This window comes from Heteronotia binoei, chromosome 2 (genome assembly GCF_032191835.1).
Source record: "Heteronotia binoei isolate CCM8104 ecotype False Entrance Well chromosome 2, APGP_CSIRO_Hbin_v1, whole genome shotgun sequence".
Classification (NCBI taxonomy): domain Eukaryota; kingdom Metazoa; phylum Chordata; class Lepidosauria; order Squamata; family Gekkonidae; genus Heteronotia; species Heteronotia binoei.
In genome coordinates this window covers 93,329,111-93,352,277 of record NC_083224.1, presented here as the reverse complement: position 1 = coordinate 93,352,277, position 23,167 = coordinate 93,329,111, and the positions used below count along the sequence as shown (strand labels likewise).

General features: G+C 44.6%; 1 protein-coding gene across 2 annotated transcripts in view; it reads right to left on the bottom strand.

Moving 5' to 3' along the window:
- Positions 1-9,788: 9,788 nt before the first annotated feature.
- MPL (MPL proto-oncogene, thrombopoietin receptor) overlaps positions 9,789-23,167 on the bottom strand; it is a 56,668-nt gene continuing 43,289 nt past the window's right edge. The window contains exons 4-12 of one of the 2 annotated variants that reach the window (XM_060231641.1): positions 22,690-22,844; positions 21,878-22,034; positions 20,806-20,935; positions 18,189-18,379; positions 17,858-18,000; positions 11,161-11,320; positions 10,903-10,990; positions 10,622-10,712; positions 9,789-10,469 (exon numbers count right to left, since the gene is read on the bottom strand). In XM_060231641.1, coding sequence (XP_060087624.1) covers positions 10,044-10,469; positions 10,622-10,712; positions 10,903-10,990; positions 11,161-11,320; positions 17,858-18,000; positions 18,189-18,379; positions 20,806-20,935; positions 21,878-22,034; positions 22,690-22,844 — 1,541 coding nt within the window. In that variant the 3' untranslated portion in view covers positions 9,789-10,043. The remainder of the gene's footprint in view (positions 10,470-10,621; positions 10,713-10,902; positions 10,991-11,160; positions 11,321-17,857; positions 18,001-18,188; positions 18,380-20,805; positions 20,936-21,877; positions 22,035-22,689; positions 22,845-23,167) is intronic. The other variant, XM_060231642.1, reaches the window with a different exon arrangement.

Below are 23,167 nucleotides of genomic sequence, written 5' to 3'. Positions count from 1 at the left end.
AAAGGCCAACGCCATGCTGGGAATTATTAGGAAGGGAATTGAAAACAAATCAGCCAGTATCATAATGCCCCTGTATAAATCGATGGTGCGGTCTCATTTGGAGTACTGTGTGCAGTTCTGGTCGCCGCACCTCAAAAAGGATATTATAGCATTGGAGAAAGTCCAGAGAAGGGCAACTAGAATGATTAAAGGGCTGGAGCACTTTCCCTATGAAGAAAGGTTGAAACGCTTGGGACTCTTCAGCTTGGAGAAACATCGACTGCGGGGTGACATGATAGAAGTTTACAAGATAATGCATGGGATGGAGAAAGTAGAGAAAGAAGTACTTTTCTCCCTTTCTCACAATACAAGAACTCATGGGCATTCGATGAAATTGCTGAGCAGAAAGGTTAAAACGGATAAAAGGAAGTACTTCTTCACCCAAAGGGTGATTAACATGTGGAATTCACTGCCACAGGAGGTGGTGGCGGCCACAAGTATAGCCACCTTCAAGAAGGGTTTAGATAAATATATGGAGCACAGGTCCATCAGTGGCTATTAGCCACAGTGTATGTGTGTATATAAAATTTTTTGCCACTGTGTGACACAGAGTGTTGGACTTGATGGGCCGTTGGCCTGATCCAACATGGCTTCTCTTATGTTCTTATGACAAGGATAACACTGAAAGCATTACAGGACTCTAAAAAAAGAGCCAGCTTTGCATTACCTAATTGGCAACTGTACTACAAAGCTTGTCCGTGGGTGAGGGATTGAATACTACTAAAAGGAGACTGGTCCTCTTGGAGGGTCATGATCTCATGAAGGGATGGCATTCATTTTTGTGGTATCAGAAAATAGATGGTCACAAATATTTTAAAAACCATTTGTTAATGAAATCTCTGAGCCTGGTATGGGAATGGTTAAAGCCAAAGGTTTACACCAAAATCCCGAAGTGGGTTCACCAATTGAAGCTTTTGTCCAATCAGCACTACTGACTCAAAACATGATACTTAAATATGAAGACTTTTTAAAGGATAGTAATGAGCTAAAATCACAAGAGGAATTAAAGGCTTATAATGTCTCTTTTGATTGGCGGACAAGACTGCAACTTGAATCATGATATACCAAAGACAAAAACAAAGGGCAGCAGAACTCAAGAGTGCGAGTGCATCAGCCGTGGAACTCTGAGTCCACTTCATCAGCCCCCCCTTAGTGCCCTGCGCACAACAGCCCTGTGGGGTTGAGTAGGCTGTCAGCCCGGGCAGGCTGAGGGACGGCACTCCCCCTCCCCTGTCCAGCCATGCGGGGGGCAGTGTGGCGGCTTATAGACCGTTCCACCCCCCAAAACCAAGTCTGCCCATCCTCCCAGGCATTCTCTCAGAGAGGCCACTGACGTGGGGGGGGGGGGGTTTGCCCAGGGAACGTGCAGCAGATGCCAAGCAGGAGAGACAACAGAGGGCACAGCTCAGACTTTATTTTTCTGGAACAGAGTGCAACAGTCTCCCTGGCATGCGCTGGGTGGTTTCGCCATGGGCTGGGGCTCCATCCAGAGCGGCGAGCAGAAACAGCTGAGGGAGTGGGCGGGGGGGCGGTGGAGCGACACGTGCGGAAGCCTCTGTGTTGGAGTCTCACCTGCAAAACGGAGACAGAGATCAAGAGCACCTGCAGGGGCGGCGACTGGAAGAGCAGGCTGCATTTTAGCCAGGCGCTCTCTTAAAGGGACAGTCTCTGACCCACCTCACCACAAGGTGCAGCTGCCACATCCACACAGCCTGTGCTCTGCCAGGCGTTGGGAACACGACAGAGGGCAGACAAAGGGAAGGGAGCAGGCGGCAGCACAGGGGAGTGGGGTCAGCAAATGCCCCCAGCCGGAGCCCACTGCCTGGTTCAAGTGCCAGAGACGCTCGCACACCGAGTGGTTGAGAGCAAGGGGAGGGGGAGGCCGGGGGGGGGAGGACAGTGGAACTTACCCAGCCATGGGCGACAGTCCTCGCATGCAGAGCCTCCGGGAGCCTGGAACCTGTGGAGACCTGGAAACAAGAGCAGTTAGCCCCAGTGGAGAGACCTCTCTCTCCCCCTTGCAAGTCAAAGATACTGTCAAAGCAACCGTGCAGTGCAAAACCCGTCACCGACATGCCTGCCTGCCCCTCTAAGTCTGTATGGCCGGGAGCTCACTGGCAGAGCTTCCTGCCATGCACTCCTCTCCCTAACAACTGAGTTGTGCAAGGCCAGAGCAGAAGTATTTCTAGGAGGGGGGAGACGGCGATTGGGTGCTGGGGAAGCGGCTTGTCAGCCCAAGGTGCAAGGGGATTGGCGAGGCAATTACACCGCTCCCTAAGGGGTTTGCGAGCTTCCACAGTGGTGAAGGTGACCTTTGTTTTTGGTTTCAACGAGTGCCTATGGGACACGCCGCTGTTTTTGCAGGTGCAATGTTGCGCCTCTTGGGGGGGGTGCGTGTCATGGGCCAAACTGCTCAGGAAGCCGGCTAAGCCTGGCCACGCCTCCAATTCATAAGAACATAAGAGAAGCCATGTTGGATCAGGCCAACGGCCCATCAAGTCCAACACTCTGTGTCACACAGTGGCAAAAAATTTTATATACACACATACACTGTGGCTAATAGCCACTGATGGACCTGTGCTCCATATTTTTATCTAAACCCTTCTTGAAGGTGGCTATACTTGTGGTCGCCACCACCTCCTGTGGCAGTGAATTCCACATGTTAATCACCCTTTGGGTGAAGAAGTACTTCCTTTTATCCGTTTTAACCTGTCTGCTCAGCAATTTCATCGAATGCCCCCTCCTCCACCTGAACACTGCGCTCTGCCTCACTTCCAGCCAGCCCTCAGGGAAAAAGTAGGATCTGGGTATCTGCAGACCCGTCAGCTTGACATCTATACCTGGAAAATTTTAGAACAAATCATCAGTCATTTAGAAAGGATGGCTGTGATTACTAAGAGCCAGCATGGGCCTCTTAAAAACAAGTAATGTCAGACTAACCTGATTTCTTTTTTTTTTAAGTGACTACCTTTTTTTTTTTTGAGACAGTGACTATCTTGCTGGATCAGGGGAATGCTGCAGACATAGTTTATCTTGATTTCAGTAAGGCTTTTGATAAAGTTTCACATACTGTTCTTGTCGATAAGTTGGTAAAATGTGGTTTGGATCCTCTTACCATTAGGTAGATGGTTGACATCGCACTCAAAGTCGTAACTGGTTGACATCGCACTCAAGGAGTGCTTGTGAATGGTTCCTCATCCTCTTGGAGAGGAGTGACAAGTGGAGTGTCTCAAGGATCTGTCCTAGGACCTGTTTTGTTCAACATCTTTATGAATGATTTGGATAAAGGAATAGAGGGAATTCTTATGAAATTTGCAGATGATACTAGATTGGGAGGGGTTGCAAATACAGTAGAAGACTGAAACAGGATACAGGATGATCTTGACAGGCTGGAAAACTGGGCTAAAACCAATAAAATGAATTCTAACAGGGATAAATGTAAAGTTCTGCACTTAGGTAGGAAAAATCCAATGCATGGTTATAGGATGGGGGAGACTAGGGGTCTTAGTGGACCATACGCTGAACATGAGTCAACAGTGTGATGTGGTGGCTAAAAAGGCAAATGCAGTTTTGGACTGTATCAACAGAAGTATAGTGTCCATATAATGTGAAGTGATGGTATCACTTTGCTCTTCTCTGTTAAGACCTCACCTGAAATATTGTGTTCAGTTTTGGGCACCACATTATAAGAAGGATATAGACAAGCTGGAATGTGTCCAGAGGAGTGCGACAAAGATGGTGAGGGGTCTGGAGACCCAAGTCCTATGAAGAAAGATTAAAGGAGCTGGACATGTTTCGGCGGCTGAGAGGTGCTATGATCACCATCTTCAAGGACTGTCATATAGAGGATAGTGCAGAATTGTTTTCTGTGTCCCCAGAAGGTAGGACCAGAACCAGTGGGTTGAAATTAAATCAAAAGAATTTCCGGCTCAACATTAGGAAGAACTTCCTACAGAGCAGTTCCTAAGTGGAACAGGGTTCCTCAGGAGGTGGTGGGCTTTCCCTCTTTGGAGGTTTTTAAACAGAGGCTGGATGGCCATCTGACAGCAATGCGGATCCTGTGAATTTAGGGGGGACAGTATTTGGAGGTCCATTCCAACTCTTTGATTCTATGATTCTAAAATACTATTATCTCAAGTGGCTGATAATAGGGTTTCCTGTGTCTGCTTCAACCCCTAGGAATCTAGTAGAAATCATAGAAAGGCTCCTCAGTGGGAAGTACAAACACCCCTTTGCCTCTGTCTCCTGAATTTTCTCTAAGGATCACAGGGTAGCATACAATTCAGGGGTGGCCAGCGGTAGCTCTCCAGATGTTTTTTGCCTACAACTCTCATTAGCCCCAGCCAGCATGGTCAATGGCTGGGGCTGATGGGAGTTGTAGGCAAAAAACATCTGGAGAGCTACCGCTGGCCACCCTTGGCATACATGATTCCCCCTCCACTTTACTGTAATGATAACCTTATAAAGCAGGCTAAACTAAGAAAATAACCTAATTAAGTTCAGTAAGGATTTGAATCTGAGTCTCCCTTGTCTGACATGCTATTGCTATTTGCATTGGCTTTCATACAATGTTGAGGAAGCTTGGAGTTGCACAGCTTATTAGTATACCAAAGTACCTCTGCAAGAAAACCAAAGCTGTGAGCAGTGGCGGAGGGAGGGGGGGGTGGGGAGGGCGGGTCGCCCCAGGTCTGGAGGGTCTGGGGGGCCCCTTGGCAATGCCAAGGGGCCCCTCAGAAGCCGGCTGCACTCGCCGCCTTCCCCGCCCGCGCGCGGGGCCCGGCGGCGGTGGCGGAGGCCGGAGAAGCGGCGGAGAGGCCGGCGCTGGTCGCTGGAGGGCCTCCAGCGACCAGTGCCGGCCTCTCCGACGCTTCCCCGGCTCCGCGACCGCCGCAGGGCCCCGCGCGCGGGCCTCCAGTGCAGGCGGAGGCTAAGGAGGGCGTCGGAGAAGCCGGCGCTGGTCGCTGGAGGCCCTCCAGCGGCCTCGCCGCCGCCGGACTTGCCGCCTCGCCGCCGCCGGACTCGCCGCCTCGCCGGCCTCGCCGCTGCCGCCCTGGAAGCAGGTAAGGAGGGCAGGCAGGGAGGGAGGGGGCCGAAAGCGGGGGGGGGCTGGCGGGAGGGGGCGGCCTTCCTTCCTTCCCTCCCTCCTTCCTTCCTTTCTTCCTTCCTTCCTCCCTCCCTTCCTTCCTCCCTCCTTCCTTCCTTCCTTCCCTTCCTCCCTCCTTCCCTACCTCCTTCCTTCCTTCCCTCCCTCCTTCCTCCCTCCCCCTTCCTTTCTTCCTTCCTCCCTCCTTCCCTCCCTCCCTCCCTCCTCCCTCCCTTCCCTCCCTCCTTCCTTCCCTCCTTTCTTCCTTCCCTCCTCCTTCCTTCCTTCCTTCCTTCCTTCCTTCCTTCCTTCCTTCCTTCCTTCCTTCCTTCCTTCCTTCCTTCCTTCCTTCTTCCTTCCTTCCCTCCCTCCTCCCTTCCTTCCCTCCTCCCTTCCTTCCCTCCCTCCCTCCCTCCCTCCTCCCTTCCTTCCCTCCCTCCCTCCTCCCTTCCTTCCTTCCCTCCCTCCCTCCCTCCCTTCCTTCCTTCCTTCCCTCCCTCCCTCCTCCCTTCCTTCCCTCCCTCCTCCCTTCCTTCCTTTCTTCCTTCCTTTCTTCCTTCCCTTCCCTTCCCTTCCCTCCCTTTCCTTCCTTCCTTCCTTCCTTCCTTCCTTCCTTCCTTCCTTCCTTCCTTCCTTCCTTCCTTCCTTCCTTCCTTCCTTCCTTCCCTCCCTCCCTCGCTCCCTCCCTCCCTCCTTATGTTCTTATGTGACACAGAGTGTTGGACTGAATGGGCCACTGGCCTGATCCAACAGGGCTTCTCTTATGTTCTTATGTGATGCAGAGTGTTGGACTGGATGGGCCACTGGCCTGATCCAACAGGGCTTCTCTTATGTTCTTATGTGACGCAGAGTGTTGGACTGGATGGGCCACTGGCCTGATCCAACAGGGCTTCTCTTATGTTCTTATGTGACGCAGAGTGTTGGACTGGATGGGCCACTGGCCTGATCCAACAGGGCTTCTCTTATGTTCTTATGTGACGCAGAGTGTTGGACTGGATGGGCCACTGGCCTGATCCAACAGGGCTTCTCTTATGTTCTTATGTGACGCAGAGTGTTGGACTGGATGGGCCACTGGCCTGATCCAACATGGCTTCTCTTATGTTCTTATGTGACAATACTGACTTTGGTGGACCCAAGCACTGATTCAGTGTAAGGGAGCTTTGTGTTTGTGACTGGAGTGGACAATACTGACTTTGGTGGACCCAAGCACTGATTCAGTGTAAGGGAGCTTTGTGTTTGTGTCTTCTGGTGCAATTTTGTTCTCAGATCCTGTATTTACTTCATCAGTATATGGGATAAGGCACTTTCTCAACTGTGCTGCATAATGCAGCCTGTTTATTTTGTCCTGTTTGCTCTGTTGGCTCTATCTGCGCCACCTTCATCACTTTCGGGGTGTGGATCCCCCAGTGGGGTGGTCTCCCGACTCCCTCCGCCAGCTGTTTCTGATAGCCCTGCGCCCCCTCTTTCATTTGATATGTGTCCCGTGCGGGTGCCACCCTCCCGCCGGGAGATGCCGCAAAATGAGCCCCCTTGAGGCTTATGGCGGCAGGGCTCGGGGGAAGCGAGCTAGACTGCTGTTCTTTTGAGGGGTTATAGAGTGTTTCGAGCCCGTCCCTGTGGCATCGGTCCCATCGTTGTGGGACCCAGGGGGGCGGCGCAGCGGCCCGCTGAAGCAGCCTGTCGGTCACTTCCGGGTTCCTGTCCTGCATCTTGACCTGTGTTATTAGTGACAGGCTGCTTCGGCGTGCCGCTGCACCGGCCCCCTGGGTCCCACAACGATGGGACCGATGCCACAGGGACGGGCTTGAAATACTCTATAACCCCTCAAAAGAACAGCAGTCTAGCTCGCTTCCCCCGAGCCCTGCCGCCATAAGCCTCAAGGGGGCTCATTTTGCGGCATCTCCCGGCAGGAGGGTGGCACCCGCACGGGACACATATCAAATGAAAGAGGGGGCGCAGGGCTATCAGAAACAGCCGGCGGAGGGAGTCGGGAGCCCACCCCACTGGGGGATCCACACCCCGAAAGTGATGAAGGTGGCGCAGATAGAGCCAACAGAGCAAACAGGACAAAATAAATAGGCTGCATTATGCAGCACAGTTGAGAAAGTGCCTTATCCCATATACTGATGAAGTATATACAGGATTTGAGAACAAAATTGTTTCCGGCGGTGATATTTGGGGGATTTTTGGGGACGTCACAGGAAGTGCTGTGAAGTCACTTCCTGTTTCTGGCAGTGGCATTTGGGGGAAATGATGTCATTTGGGGGAAGTGATGCCACAGGAAGTGATGTCACTTCCCGTTTCCGGCAGGTGGCGGGGGGGGAAATGATGTCACAGGAAGTGATGTCACTTCCTGTTTCCGGCGGTGGCATGACGTCACTTCCTGTTTCCGGCGGCGTGCACACACGTAGGGGGGCCCACATAAATCTTGGGCCCCGGGCCCCGAAAGCCCTAGCTACGCCCCTGGCTGTGAGCCAATATTAGCTGTACCCATCCAAGGTTTTATGATTAGGATTTATGAGCTGTCCATTAATTGCTCCCATGTAGCAGATACTGTACTTCTCTACTAAAATTCAGTCACATGAAGGAAAAGCCTAGCTGGATCAGGTTTTTTGTTCTGCATCCTGTTTCCTGTAACTGCCAACCAGTTGCCCCAAGAATCCCAGAAGTAGAGTATGAAGGCATCAGCTCTCCACTCACTGTTTGCTCTCCAGCAGCTGCTATGCAAAGGTATACTGCCTCTAAACATGAAGGTTCTATAGAACCATAACTGAATTACAGAAATCATATGTTGTGTAAAATGTTTTTCTGTTTGTCTGTCCCAAATCTATTTCATTGACTTATTCAGTTGTAGGGTTGAGAGAGAAATGTTTGCTTTACCCATTGTCTCAAAATCTAGTATGATTTTATAAACCTCTGTCATTGGTCCCTGTTTTTCTAAACTAAAAGCCCCAAACGCTTCAGCCTTTCATCAGAGGAAAGGAACTCCAACTTTGGGATCTTTTTGAATGCCTTGCCTACACATTATAACATAATTACCTAAATTAACCCATCGGAAACAGAACAGAGCTTGGGAACATAAACAACTGTGGCAGCAAACTTCATACATGAGGTTTAATCCCAGTTTTCTAGTGCTTGCAGCTGCTTTGTGAACCTTGAAGAATATGGCAGGTACTCATGTTGGTGAAATATCTGCAGAATCCATCCCTGCCACGAATACTGCCATTCATATGTCACTCAAAGCCCTTTTTAGTTAAACCAAGAGGCAGTGACTTCCACTAAGCCAACAAGGATTTCTTATTTTCTCCAGGTCTTGATTCACTTGGTTTTTCCAAAATAGAGACAATGGCTCCAGGATCAGATTTTTCTTGGCACATATGTATATGTAATAAATTAAACCAGTTTAAACTGATTTACCAGGTGTTCCCTTTCCTAGAAAGTAAGGATCTAGACATGGTAACACATGCTCTAGATTAGACGCTGTAACACACTCTGCATGGGGAGCACGTTTAAAAAGACTTGGAAACTGCAGCTGCTCTGAAAATTCTGCAGTCAGATTATTAGTTGAAGGGGACTGCAAAATATGGTATATAAATATTTTAATTAATAGAGCGGCAAAAAAAATCTGAATACAATCTATTGTGTCTTTATTTACTGATCAATAGCATAAATTGTAAAGGCTATGTACAGGGAAGGATTATTCACAGGAAATACAAGACCATCTTGTTAGGAAAAGCTTCTGAGAAAAGGGTCCTCAACAAAGCCCTTTTCTTTATCCCATCCTGCATACTTTCCCAGTACCCTCTCAATTTCCTGCTTGCTTCTGTGCTTCTTATCTATTTCCACTAATATTAATATTCTGCCTAACCCTATAGGCATTTAAAAAAACTATTTACAAGGTTAGAGGCTCACTGGGTCGGTTTTCATATTGGATATGCTTAGAGTTCTCATAGCTAATATCTGGCTTACTAGCAAAACAAAAGTGGAAGTCACTGCCTTATGCTGTCTCAAGCTTTCTTCCAAATTTCCCTAAATCTGAGCAGTTGAAGTTGTGAACATAAAGTACATTTTGCACACCACCATCCCAATTTCCTCTTTGGCATTTAGACAAGGAACTACAGCAATATATGGCATGTACAAATGTAGCTTTAAAGCAGCTCTTGATGTATTTTTACTCTTGCATTCTGAGCATGCCCTTCTCCTGCCTTCACTATGCAAAAGATATTCACTCATACCAGTAAATATAATGCTGTCATTCTTACCCTTCTGCTTGTGCCTCAAGTGGGCTGTTCACTTTATGATTTTTGGAGTGTCTTGTGTAGTTAATTACTTCTCTTAAATGGTCATGTGGTTCCTTACTATTTTTGAAAAGGAAAATCAACTTTATAAGAGTTGCAGAAGTGCTATGGCAATGGAGGGGAGGAAGTATGTTGGTGACATACAGGCAGCAGCAAGTTCATACTGTACATAAACAGCTCTGCTACAAAACTGTAGAACCAGTTTTCCTGAAGATGAAAACGTTCATTTGCACAGACTACTCAAACAATGTTGCTTTTGTATCTAGCTACAAGCTAGTATCTAATGGTAATACAAAGAATTCCAATGATTCCTCAGCAAGGAGGGGACAGTCACTGTAGCTTAAATGAGATCAATGATGGAGCTGTGAGAGGTATGATTTTTGCAAGGTTGCCCATCTCATCCATTAGGACTAAGCAGTTCATTTTCCAATCTACTTTTGTATTCTTGTGTTCATTGGCACATTCACTGAATGGCACTGCCTTTTAGATATGTTCTAGATTTAGGCAAATACATTGTTGTCACTCGCTATTCTACCAGGCCCTAGCTTAGAATTCCTATTAATATACTGCAGCATCCACAGTACTGAAATCAGTCTCTTTGTGCTGCCCTTTGATGAACATACTCAGCCCATCAGCAAGTAAGACTGGTTTGAGATGTGTGTGGGGGATGTGTATTGTTCCCCAGAAACTTCTGCACTTATTTCCTCTTTCATTTCACTGGGGGAATGTGGTATTCTGCACAAGGTAAAAGAACTAAGGTGGACCTTGAGGTTTGAATCAGCATGTGAACCATGTTCCAAGGGCATGGGGAAGGTATCAGACGCATCCTGTGTGCCATCAAAATATTCATTTTCCTGATTGACCTCTTGGGTACTGCTAGGACTCAACACCATGTAGTGTTGGTAGGAAGAAAGCTGGTTATCCCATTCCATCTGGTCTGTCACATCTGGAAGAGGGCTATAGCTTCTTATGTCCAGGGACATCTCAGACAGGACTTCCAGTGGGCAAGGTGTATTCTCCAAATTCTTGTTGCAGAAGAAAGCATTCACCTGGAAGGAAGAAGGCTACAACATCAGAAATACCTCAGGGCTCCCTCTTTACTCCAAGCTACTTGTCTTTCTGTATGTCTTCTTGGTCCTAGCCCAACATCCTAACCACTAGACCACACTCTTGACTCTTGTATGGAGAAGAAAGACCTCACCTGCTGATCTTGTTTGCTGTTATCTTCAAGGAATCCATCCAGGACATGCTGAAGGTCTGGGATGGGTGGCCAGAGTTTTTGTCTCACACTGCTTAACAATGAAAACAATGCACAAATGAGACTGAACTGAACAGATGAGACTCTACATAATGGGTTTTGCTCCCTATCAAATCTGTCTTTATCACAAAGTATCACCCCTCTCTGTGGATTTTCCCAAGCAACTCACTCAGTTTTAAGTAATGGAGATGGGTTTTGCATTAATCAGGCTGGGGCTCAGTTACCTGTATGTGGAAATGCAAGTGCAGCCCACACCCAGCACAAGTCCAGCACAGAACAATAATGTGATTGCCACAGTCAAGACAGTTGAACCTAAGGCAGAGATAAAGAGTGAGGTACTTTCGGAGTCATGTAAGATCTTTTCTGAATGTCTGTTTGTAGAATTCAACCTTTCTTTGATTCTTTGTCAGTGGCAAGCTGTCAGCTGCCTCCTAACCCTTTTAATCTTATACTTCCTGTTTCTGTTTTTGGTGATCACTTACCTGATCCAGGTGGGATTTCAATGCATTCAGCATTTGACCAGGCACTCCAAAACCCTTGGTACTTCTGTCCATCTGGCTGAGTACGCAACTGTAGGCAGTAGTGACTTCCAGTGATCAGATCCAGGATTTCACAGTTTGTTGAATACTGCACATGCAACACCTGCACAAAGAATGGCCTCATTTGGTATGCTGTGCTTTCTAGATTCCTAGAATTCACAACAGGAATGTACGACATCATTACATGTATCATTATATCTAGATCAGCACTCTGAAGGGGCTTTTCTCTATGTGGGTAATAAGGTTGACAGAAGACCATGACAAGGTATTTTGTCACCCCAAGTAAGGTACAATTTTGCTGTCCTATACCCAGACCTCAGATTCATGGGAACTCACAGGAACTCAGCTCCTGAACCTTTCTGAGAGTTCTACCTCCTTGTCCATTAAATAGTATGTGCAGCTGCATAACAATCCCTGGATGAGCTCCACCACCTATTTTTCTACAAAACGACCCCTGCCTATATTCTTTCCTATTTAGTTCCTGAACAGCACAATATGGATTCCTGAACAATAACATACAGTTTCCTGAGTACTGTCAGCCGGTATTATCTCCTTATCGCAGATGAGAAAATGAGAGATAACACTTTGCCCAAAAGACCATCGTATGAGTTCAAAGGGAGCATGAGATTTGAAAAAGGACCTTTTCAAATCACAAGTTTTAAAGTAGGCCAGTTTTCTAGATTACCAGGGTCTTACCACTTTACACAACAGCTAAGTGTAAGCTCAAAAGTTCAAAACTTGTTTTAAATTGATTTTAAATCATGGCCAACCAGCAACCTAGGAAACAATGGAGCCTCACAAGATGATTTGTCTCAAATGAGCAGCTTCTGACTGGCATATACATTCAAGACATAAACTTTGCAGAGTTGAATGCCAGCAATTTTGATTTACTCTTCATTTTATCCCAGGATAAATCATAACACAAAACAAGGCTGATATCCCAGATGGGAAGAATTCATGTTTCCATAGGAACCACAAAGAAATGTGTAAGAAAGTTAGTTGTAGAGAATGACTGAACACTCTTGATCATTTGTGAAAACAGGGATTGTCTCTAGAACCATTGTAGGGATGTCAATATTCTTCAGCCTTAGCCCCCCAGTCTACCTTACTGGATTGTCAGCTCATGTAAATGGACTATTTTAAAAATTCCAATGATTTATCTACACCGCAAACTGATACCAGAAAGTGCTTTACTGGTCCAGGTGTATTACATCTAAGGTGAAATTCACAAGCAGTGAATTTGTGCTTGTGCAGCACAGAAGCCCAGACACAAAAGATAACTTTTATGAGGTATAGCTGAATCTGAGCCCTCAGGTGGCATTGGCTGGTAGGTAGAACTGGAGCAGAATAATGATTTAACATGTGACCTGGGTGAGTGCCCTGGGGATCCAGAGTTTACATTGGAAGGACAAAGTCTGGTATGTGTAGAAGAGGGCAGGATCAAATTAATAGGTGAACATCATGGTATCTGACTACCAGAACCTTTTTTTTGAGCAGGAACGCATAGGAACACAGTTCCAGCTGGCTTGGCATTGGGGTGTGTGGTCTAATATGCAAATGAGTTCCTGCTGGGTCTTTTCTACAAAAAAGTCCTGTGTGAAGCAATGGGGATATCAGGGGGTGTGGCCAATTATGCAAATGTATTCCTGCTGGGTTTTTTGTTCAAAAAAGCCTTGATGACAATTCATTATTTACAATTCATTTTCTCTCAATGAACACTTAAGTGTTCTGAATTATGCTAGCAAAGCTCTCTACAAAAACCTGAGGACTACTTAAAGTATACTATTCTAGAAAATTCCATCCAGCTGTGTGTTGGTTAGCTCTTCCTTAAAAGCATAAACCACAGTATGACACTGATCAAAATTCCTATGGACTGACACCCCATTAATACCTCTACTCAAATAGACTTTCAAGCATGAAAATGTCTAAAGATGAACTGGGCTCTGTTCCTCATGTTTACCAAATCACTGCACCACCATCCCCTATAATGATTCAAAACTTATTAAAGTCATACAAAACTTTGTTATTCTCCTAGGAAAACGGTGGAACATCATTTATGAATGTTGCTAACCCCATTAATATAACCAATGAACTAGTCCTAATTGGTCTCAATCTCTTAAATGGAAAACTTACTTCTTAAAAGATTGTTCCATAAAAATCTCTCAAAGCTCATGTAATTTCAAATATGGCAATTACTAACATTGAAAACTCTTTTTAAAAACTCTTAAAGGGATACAAGTTATATATGCATATGTCCTATAAAGTTAATGCAGGAAGACCCAGTTCAAATACAATTCTATAAATAGATCATATACTACTACTTTGTGCCAATTCCCCAATACAAGTAGAAAAAGCAACAACATGGGATCACAGTTCATATTTAGGCAATACAAAAAACAAACACTGTGATATACAGGCTAACAATGTTTAACAAAATTTTACAGAGTCATGCAAATTCAGGGCTTCTTTTGTAGAAAAAGCCCAGCTGGAACTCATTTGCATCTTAGGCCACACCCCTGACATCACCATAGTTTCATACAGGGCTTTTGGGTAGAAAAAGCCCAGAAGGAACTCATTTGCATATTAGGCCACACTTCCTGACACCAAACCAGCTGGAACTGCGTTCTTGTGAGTTTCTGCTCAAAAAAAGCCATATGCAAATCTATTGTATACATTATAAAGAAGTACAACTCTACAACATTACAAGAAAGGTCCATTCCCAATGAGCACCCAGATGTAAGTTCATTTTGTCATGTCCAAAGACTTCCTCAGGAGTGATCCTATTTCCTTTAAAGATATCAGCCTCATATTACAATTATGTTTTCTGCAATGTCTTTACTTTTTTCAAAAATTCTCAACCTGGAATAAACCATGGTAATAATAACGAAATACAACTCAAAGCTGGATAATTCTTAATGATTTTTTTAATTAGTTAATTGTTATCAAAACCTTATCTCTCAGCACCACTTAAGTGCTTATTTTTATAGTGGGAGCAGCCAGTTCTAAACTCCCTCTCTAGATAGATAGATAGATAGATAGATAGATAGATAGATAGATAGATAGATAGATAGATTGATTGATTTATTGTCATTGTTCTGAAAAAAGAAAATGAGAGCAACGAAATGAGGTGCTCTTCCACAAACATACCAATACATCAACACCCACAAAAGGACATATACATGAACCATTTAAATGCATCTAAAACCACATAACTATTCATAACCTTGCATTTAGCTTAACCACGGCACTTGGATAGAAGCTGCCCTTGAATCTATTTGTCTTTGCCTTCAACACTCTATATCGCCTACCTGACGGTAAAATCTCAAATAGCAAGTGGCCCGGATGTGAACGGTCCCTTAAGATCATTTGTATCTTCCTTCTACATCCCATATCATACAGATCCACCAATGAGGGGAGAGAACATCCACAAATCTTCTGTGCTCTCACCATCACTCTTTAGAGCACCCTTCTCTCTGCTTCCGTGCAGCTCCCAAACCACACGCAGAGGCAATAAGATAAAATGCTCTCAATGGAACTAGGATAAAAGGCAACCAGCAGACTCCCTGACAGTTGTTGTGATCTTAAGAGTCTTAAATAGTATAGTCGTTGCTGGGCCTTTTTCTCTAGAGCTAAAGTATTTGCTCCCCATGTTAGATCCTGTTTCATAGTAATTCCCAAAAACTTCCATTCTGTCACCTGTTCTACCATAACCCCATCAATAAACAACGGCTGAATGTCCAGACTACTCTTCTTATAATCCACTATAATTTCCTTCGTCTTATTTACATTAAAAATAAGATTATTTGCTTTACTCCAGAGGGACAGCTGATGAACTTCCCTCCTATACGTAGACTCATCATTCTCAGAGATGAGCCCTACTAACGTTGTATCATCTGCATACTTAATGATTTTATTGCTCAGACTACTAGAAACACAATCAGACGTGTAAATAGTGAAAAGAAGTGGACTCAAGACACATCCCTGGGGAGTGCCAGTGTTTAAGATCTTCACGGAAGAAGTATATCCGTCCATTTTAACCTTTTGTGAACGACCTGATAAAAAGTTCAAAATCCACTCACATATAGAGTCCGACAGCTTCAAATCCTTAAGCTTAAACAACAATCTATGGGGTGATATTGTATTAAAAGCAGAGCTAAAATCCACAAACAACATTCTAACATACGTCCCCCTTTTATCCAAAGGACAGTATTAACAGCATCCTCAGTAGATCTATTTTTCCTGTAAGCAAACTGATGTTCGTTGAAGGTAACAGGAAGGCAGGAAATAATATATTTTCGAACTAATTGCTCAAAACACTTCATTATCACAGAAGTCAAGGCCACTGGCCTATAGTCATTTAAAACTTTTGCTGGCGTCCTCTTTGGTATTGGGACAATAAGAGAAGCCTTCAAACAAGTGGGAACAATAGATTGTGACAAAGAACGATTGAAAATCTCAGTCCACATCCCAGCTAACTGCCCTGCACATTCCTTTACTACACATCCAGGGATATTATCGGGACCTGCAGCCTTTCTAGAATTTACTGCTTTCATTATACACCTAACATCGTGCTCCCTCACAACGAAAGGGGCACCTTGCTCAGTCCCCAGCGGAGATGTTGCTCGTAATTCCGCTTCCTTTTGATCCACTTCGAACCGGGCATAAAAAGTGTTTAACTCCTCTGCTAGCTCCTGCTTTCCATTCATGCTAGCCTTTAGCGCCTTGAAATTAGTTAACTGCTGAATCCCCTGCCAAGCTTGTCTCAAGTTATTCTGAGAAAGCCATTCTTCTATCCTGCCCTTATATGCAACTTTGGCCTGTTTAATACCCTGTAAAGTGAGGCATCCCCAGACTTAAAAGCCTTATATCTCCTATGCAAAAGAGACCTAACAGTACTAGTCATCCATGGTTTTTGATTTGGATAGGTACGAATACACTTGTTTGTCGTAACAGTATCAATACAGTGGGCCATATACCCCAAGACTGTATCTGCATAACACTCTAGGTCTGGATGTTCAAAGATGTCCCAGTTCGTTCGTTCAAAACAGTCTTGAAGCTGCATAGTCTCCCCCACAGGCCAGCATCTCACTGTCCTAGTTACAACCACCCCCCTCTTCCGCTTAGAAATATACACAGGAACCAAAACCAAGGATAAATGATCCGACATGCCTAACTGTGGTAACTGCAAAACTCTATACCCCTGTGCAATATTTATATAAACTTTATCTAAAGTATTCAGTCCCCTAGTCGCACATGTCACTTGTTGATAAAATTTAGGAAGAACAACTCGCAAATCAACATGATTAAAATCCCCTGCTACAATAAAAACAGCATCTGGATACTTAGTTTGCAACTCACTAACTTCATTGCCTAAACAATTCAAAACTAAATCAGCCTTTGCATCTGGTGGAATATATACCACCAATATAATGACCGCACTAAATTCCCGTGGCAAATAAAAGGGTCTAATTTTTACAGTCATATATTCTACTTCAGCAGAGCAGTGGCTTGTAATAATCTTCTCTAAGCAGATTTAAAAGCCTTCTGGGATTTTACTGGCGAAATGCTCTCTACACTGTTTATAATAAGAGCAAGCTGTTCCTTTGGATGGCAAAAAAGCTCTTTTATTGGAGCAAGCCAGTATGCTCTTTACTTACCAGATGCACAAGCTTTCTGGATTTTCTGGCTAAATGCTCTGTACAATGGCTCAGACTATTCCTTTCTGATGGTCTTAATGCTCTCAATGAACACTTAAGTATTCTGAATTTCTTGTAATGTTGTAGCATTGTATTTCTTTATAATGTATACAATAGATTTACATGACTCTTATAAACTTCCTTAAGATCCATGGACCAAAAGAAGCTCAATTGACAGCCACCAGAGCCAAAGTGTTCTCAGTAATAGCCCCCGCTCTGTGGCATGCCCTCCCAAGAAACATCAGGGCCCTGCAGGAACTGCCACAGTTCCGCAGGGCCTGCAAGACCGAACTGTTCAAACTTGCTTTTAACAGTTAATGGGAGGTGGCTGTTATTCCACAGCACTGACAATCTCACTGAACAAATATAACTGAAACAAGAAACATCAGAATAATTAGAACATCAACATGCATCTTGGACTTTTAATGACTATATAATGGAAATGATTTTATTGTATATTTTGTTTTTAATATTTTGTGTTGGTTTTATTTGTTGTTAGCTGCCCTGAGCCTGTCAGGGGAGGGTGGGATATAAATTTGATTAAATAAATAAATGAATAAATAAAATTTACAAAACATTGTTAGCCTGTATATCAGTGTTTGTTTTTTGTATTGCCTAAATATGAACTGTGACCCCATGTTGGTTTTTCCACAATGTTTTAGGGACTGGGTGCACCTTCCTACAACACAAAACATGCCCTTTCACTTTGTGCTTGTCTCCCACCTGTCTGTATAGATGGTGCTTCTGATGGCGGCTGAGGAGTAGAGTTTCTGCGCTTGAAGTTACATTCCTTGGGAAAGAAAATATGTGATTTTTTCTTCCAGGGATACGCCCTTTTGGGTTCCATTTGTGCTTTAGAGTACTGCAAAACTGGGAGTGGGGGTGAGTGCTCCATGAATGTTCCTAATGTTTTCTCGTGTGCCCCTCTTGTACCTAAATATTACCTTCCATTTCAGGCTGCCTTGCACAGCATACCGTATCTGATATACCATGTGTTCTTCTAATGCCTCCAGAGGTGTGACCCACTCCAGCTTTAGTATCCCTTTTCCCACATTAGGTTGCAGGATCCTTGGTGGGGCAGTGAGCACTGTAATCATAAGGGGAGAAATATTTGTTTGATTTGATATCAAATGTCCAGTGCTGGGCAAACAGTACCATGTGCTTGTTCTTCTAATGCCAGATCCACCCAGGACCATTCTAAGTCATCCCCATCCCACCTCACCAAGAAATACAGCACCCATGAGGAAGTGGTCTAGAAATACTGGAGATGCCTACCCACTTGATGCAAGTCAAATGGTTCCTTGAAGTAATTCACCTCTTTCTTGGACTGTCCCTGTGTGACAATTACCAGGACAGAGATGGCGCTCCTGTTGTTAGGCTGGAAGGTGCAGATGTGGAAACTAGTATGAGAATAATGAGGCTTAATTCTCTCTTCCTCCTCCTCACATTTATGCCAGGTTTGTGTTCTAAAGAATCATGTAAAGAAGATAGTATATAAACAGATTCTCATTCTGCTGAGTTTGCTCCTTTTTTAAAATGCTCCTTTTAACAGAATTCAGAGAGAGTCAGGTTTTGTCAGACCATCTCCACTCTTATCCTTTACTACCAAGGGCTCAAGCAATCTAACTACTTAAACCATGGCAGTTTGAGAGTATGACTATAGTAGGAGTGGCCAGACTTTCTTAAGAGCTACACAAAGTAAACATCAGATGTTTGAGAGCCACAAGGAAGGACGGTAGATTGGGTGAGGGGAGAAAGAGGTGGAAAGAAAGCAACTTTAAGTTTAAATGCCTTCTCCAAGCCCGCTGATGGAGTGGTGGGGATTTTGGGAGCCACATAAAATGCGTGAAAGAGTCACATGTGTAAGGAAAGCCCTCTACTTTTCATACATATGGACATCGTGATCACCAGTATGGTTGCCAGGGTGCCTGGAGTTTTGACTCTCACACATCTGCTCTAAGAAGTGGACTTTGCCCATGGTTTCTAAGGCTTATGTGGATACTATAAGCCTCAGCTTTGCAGCAGCATTCTACACCTCTGGATGGATGTTAGCCAGAACTCTGCTCCTTGTGTGCCCAGTCTTGGCCGCTGCAGTGGAAGAAGCCAGGCCACCATGTTTCCATGAACCAAAGGCTAACACCACCAGAATCCATCTTGTTTTCCTGATTCCATCTCCAGCATCTGCTTCAGCTTTTGCTTAAGGCAATCAAGCTTATCCAGGCATGGATCCTGCCAGACCACTCAAGCCTTTGTCTAACGAAACCCAGGACAAAGACTGGTGCCAGGAAGAAGACAGAAAAAGAGGAAGACCATCTCCTGCCAGAGCCAAGTCTTTTGTCTAATCCAGGGGATACCTAGGTCAATATTTGATTCTCTATTGTCACCTTTTCACATAAGTCCATCTAATCTTAAGTGTTCCCCACTCAGTAATCACTTCTATTCTATCACTTTGGAGCCTGCCCCACAGCCTGTTTCAATCTGAAAGTTCTTTCAGGTACACAGGACCCAGGCAAGTTCATTGGTCAAGAGCAGGTACCCAATTGGGTGCCACCAAGGGACTTGCTGTTGGCTCTGCAATAGTCCAGCCCTCCTGGTCATTGCAGAGCCTCCCCTTTCTCCTCCCTCCTACCTCCCAGCCCCCGAGGGTCTAAGGTAGCTTATTTAACCTCTGACCCAACTCCACTCATGTGTGCATCTAGCAGTATCCCAGTTCCGCTGTCTAGATCCATCCCCAATTCTGGCCACAGTTTTGGGTCCATTTCCCCTGTCCTCTTTTGTCGCCATTGGAGCCTTCCTTGAAGACTACGATAGGTAATATTACCCTGTGTGTCTACCCTTTATGTTCCCCTATCGATCTATCTATATTTCTAGGACTGTATGTGTGATTGGATGTGTATTTTTATCTTGTATGGAAGACTATATTTTTCTTAATAAATTATAATTGGTTTTACTAAATTAGAGTCCAAATATTTAAGCATCACTTTTCTGGACGTGTATTCTTGTATACATTGGTAAAAGATCCCTAGTGAGCCAGGTGCCCACCTAACTAATTCCCCAACCTCGTTTTGAGGGCATTTCGGCTAACACATGTGGCTACCCCTGGACTATAGGAAGTAAAGATGCCAATTGGATGGGGGCAGATGTCTTATCACTTTAATAGAGGATTAAGGAGTGAAAACAGGCAGATTAAATTTTCACGTTAAATAACATATCCTGATAATTGCTTGCATGTCAAAAGAATATCAAAGGAACAGTAAGAGGGACTGTTTTAAAAGTTGAGAACCCTAACTGAGAGTGGGTCTGGCCAGTCTGCTGGGAAGAGAAATGGTTAAGTCCTCTTTTCTCAGAAAAAAATTGAAGAATTTACCAAAGAACAGTAAAGAGAACGACTTCTGTGGAAATCAGAAACCCTGTTTGGGGAAAATTCAAGGGGAGGGGCTAACATTTGTAAAAGGGCGGGTGGGTTATGTTCTTTGTGCCAAGCAAAGTTCACCTTTAAGGAGACTTCCTCAATGATAATTCAAACTATGTGTGAAAATAGGCATGTGAAAAATTAGGCATGTGAAAAATTAGGTGGTGAAGGGAGACTGGATATTTGGAGGGGTGGGGTGGTAAGCTTAGGGTCAAGAACTGATCTATCACATTTTTACCATGCCCTTCATCTTAGGGTGTCCTCATGGGAGAGCATATGTGACCTCCCCATTTCATCCTCACAGTAACCATGTGGAGTAGGTTAAACTGAGAGGTTATTGGCTTTATGTCTGACAGGAGTTGGATGAAGATTTTCCTGTCCTAATATGATGCTCTGCATGACACACAGTGGAGTGCTAGTTTGGTGCTGTGGTAAGCACAGCAACGGTTTATGTGCACTGCCATCCTGTCCTTCTGTCACCTCGTGCTGCTGCTGTTGTCTTCTGCCCAGGATAAGATGCTGTGAGAGGGTCCAGGCTCTGTGTTCTCCAAGTCCCATTGGCAATGCAGCTGATGCAAGTCAGGAGTGAAGCAGTGCAGGCCAATTTCTCCTGGCCAGAAGAGAAAGTGGAATGAGGAGTGAAACAGCAGTTTCTTGAAATATATACACTGTATAGGCCAAATTAATGTTTCAGTCAGGCCACATTTTGGGCAGGAGCTCATAGGAGCAGAGCTTTAGAACCTCTAAATTTTATTGTGCTCTTTCTTACCCCCACCCCCCAAATACTTGCTTCTGGGCTCCATTGTTCAACCCTCCATGTGAGAATTTTGCTGAACTCTTAAGATCTGACAAACTTTCTAATATTTTCCCACACACAAAATGGGAAAATAACCAAAACATAAAGCAGACTGGTGGAAATCATCCTGCACTGTGGCCACATAGGAGAAAGCAATTTAAGAAGTATGATGGGAGTAAGGTTTTATTATGACAATTATAATTCAAGAAGCATTTTAAGGTAGATACTGAACTGATATAATTTATAATTGTCCTAATAAAATCTTACTCCCATCATACTTTTAAAATTACTTTCTCCTATGTGGCCACAGTGGCATGATGAAGATTTCCATCAGTCCACTTTATATGTTTTGGTTATTTTCCTATTTTGTGTGTGGGAAAATATTATAAAGTTTGTCAAATCATAGAGTTCAGCAAAATTCTCACAGGGGGTTGAACAATGGCGCCCAGAAGGAAGTATTTTGGGGGGAGGGTAAGAAAGAAAGAGCACAATAAAATTTAGAGGTTCTGGAGTTCCACTCCTGTGAGCTCCTGCCCCAAATGCAGCCTGATGACTACACAAAATACAGCAGCAAACTTTATAGCCCTGAGATAAAGAGGATGCAGATCTGGCACATCTAATTGCTCCCCTTTTGGTTGTATTTTTTTAAAACTTGAGGCCATGTTGTATTCATTTTGAGGTTGTAAACAAGGTATTACTCCATGGTGGACCACTGAGGTCCCTAGCTAACTGCTTCTCAGCCAGTAGCACACTCACCAGGGAGATGGGGTGTCTCTGCTAACACTGATGGAGACCAGGGTCCCCAGAGCCCATCAAGGGACAGGCCATCAGGTTTGGTGCGCACTTGGATGTGGTACTGTTGCCCTGGGAGAAGATCACTGAGGCAGCACATGTGGCTGTTGCTAACTTCAATCTGCAAAAGAGAGAGCCAAGCAAGAGTAAGAATCAACAAAGGTGTTTCTTTCAGGCCTCAGATTCAGCAGGAGCTCACAGGAGCACAACTCCTGAACCTTTCTGAGAGTTCCACCTCCTCCTTCCCACCTTGTCCATTGAATAGTAGGAGCTGCTGCATAACAATCCCTGGATGAGCTCCACCACCTATTTTTCTACAAAATGACCCCTGGTTTCTTTCATCAACCCCAGTGGTTCTTTGGAGCAACAGTGCCTGACTCCTGCTGAAGTTTCTGGGCTGGGATTCCCTTGCAATCTGTGTGTGCCGATCATGCTTTCCTACATAAGCCATACCCTGGAAGGGTAATATAAGGAAATCACCGGAAACAATGTAACTTTCACAAAACAGTGTACAAATATATTTAGTGCAAACTGAATTGAACAAAAAGAACAGAACACTGAGTATACAGTATAAATAATGTCCCCACAAAGTCTTTCCATAGCCTGAAAATCGGCTTCTTCTAATAGACACGGATGGGCAAAATCCTTTGAACTCAGCGTTCGACTCCAAATGGCACTAAATGTATTTGTACACTGTTTTGTGAAAGTTACATTGTTTCCGGTGATTTCCTTACATTATCCATTGAGTACACCAGTTCCAGTTGTGTTTATCATACCCTGGAAGGGGGCTGCCAGGAGTCTTCAATTCCATAAAGAACCTCATAGGCCAAGAATTCCACATAGCTGAGGTGTGGGGGATCCCAAGTCACATGCAACTGTCTTGCCACCCTGGGCCATTCAGCCGTTATATTCTCTGGTGGAGAAATGAGACCTACAAATAAACAAAAGGAGATAAAAATCAAAGTTCTTTCTGTTCCTGTTTGTTGGCAGTGAAGGATGGGGGAGGGGCCACTGAAACGAGAAGTGTCCTGCTGGGGCCTAGGGGGGGTGGTGTATCTCGGCATCCTGTCTAATAAAGGAGAGGCTAAACATCAGGGAGATCTGTCACAATCCAGGCATGACTCTTGTTTGATCTCTGGCAAATTCCTGTCATCAGAAAGGCATAAAATGGAAGAACAGACTTGAAGAGAGGCAACATTAATGATACCAGAAGTGTACAGCAAAAAGAAAAGGCAATACTAAAAATTCCTGAAG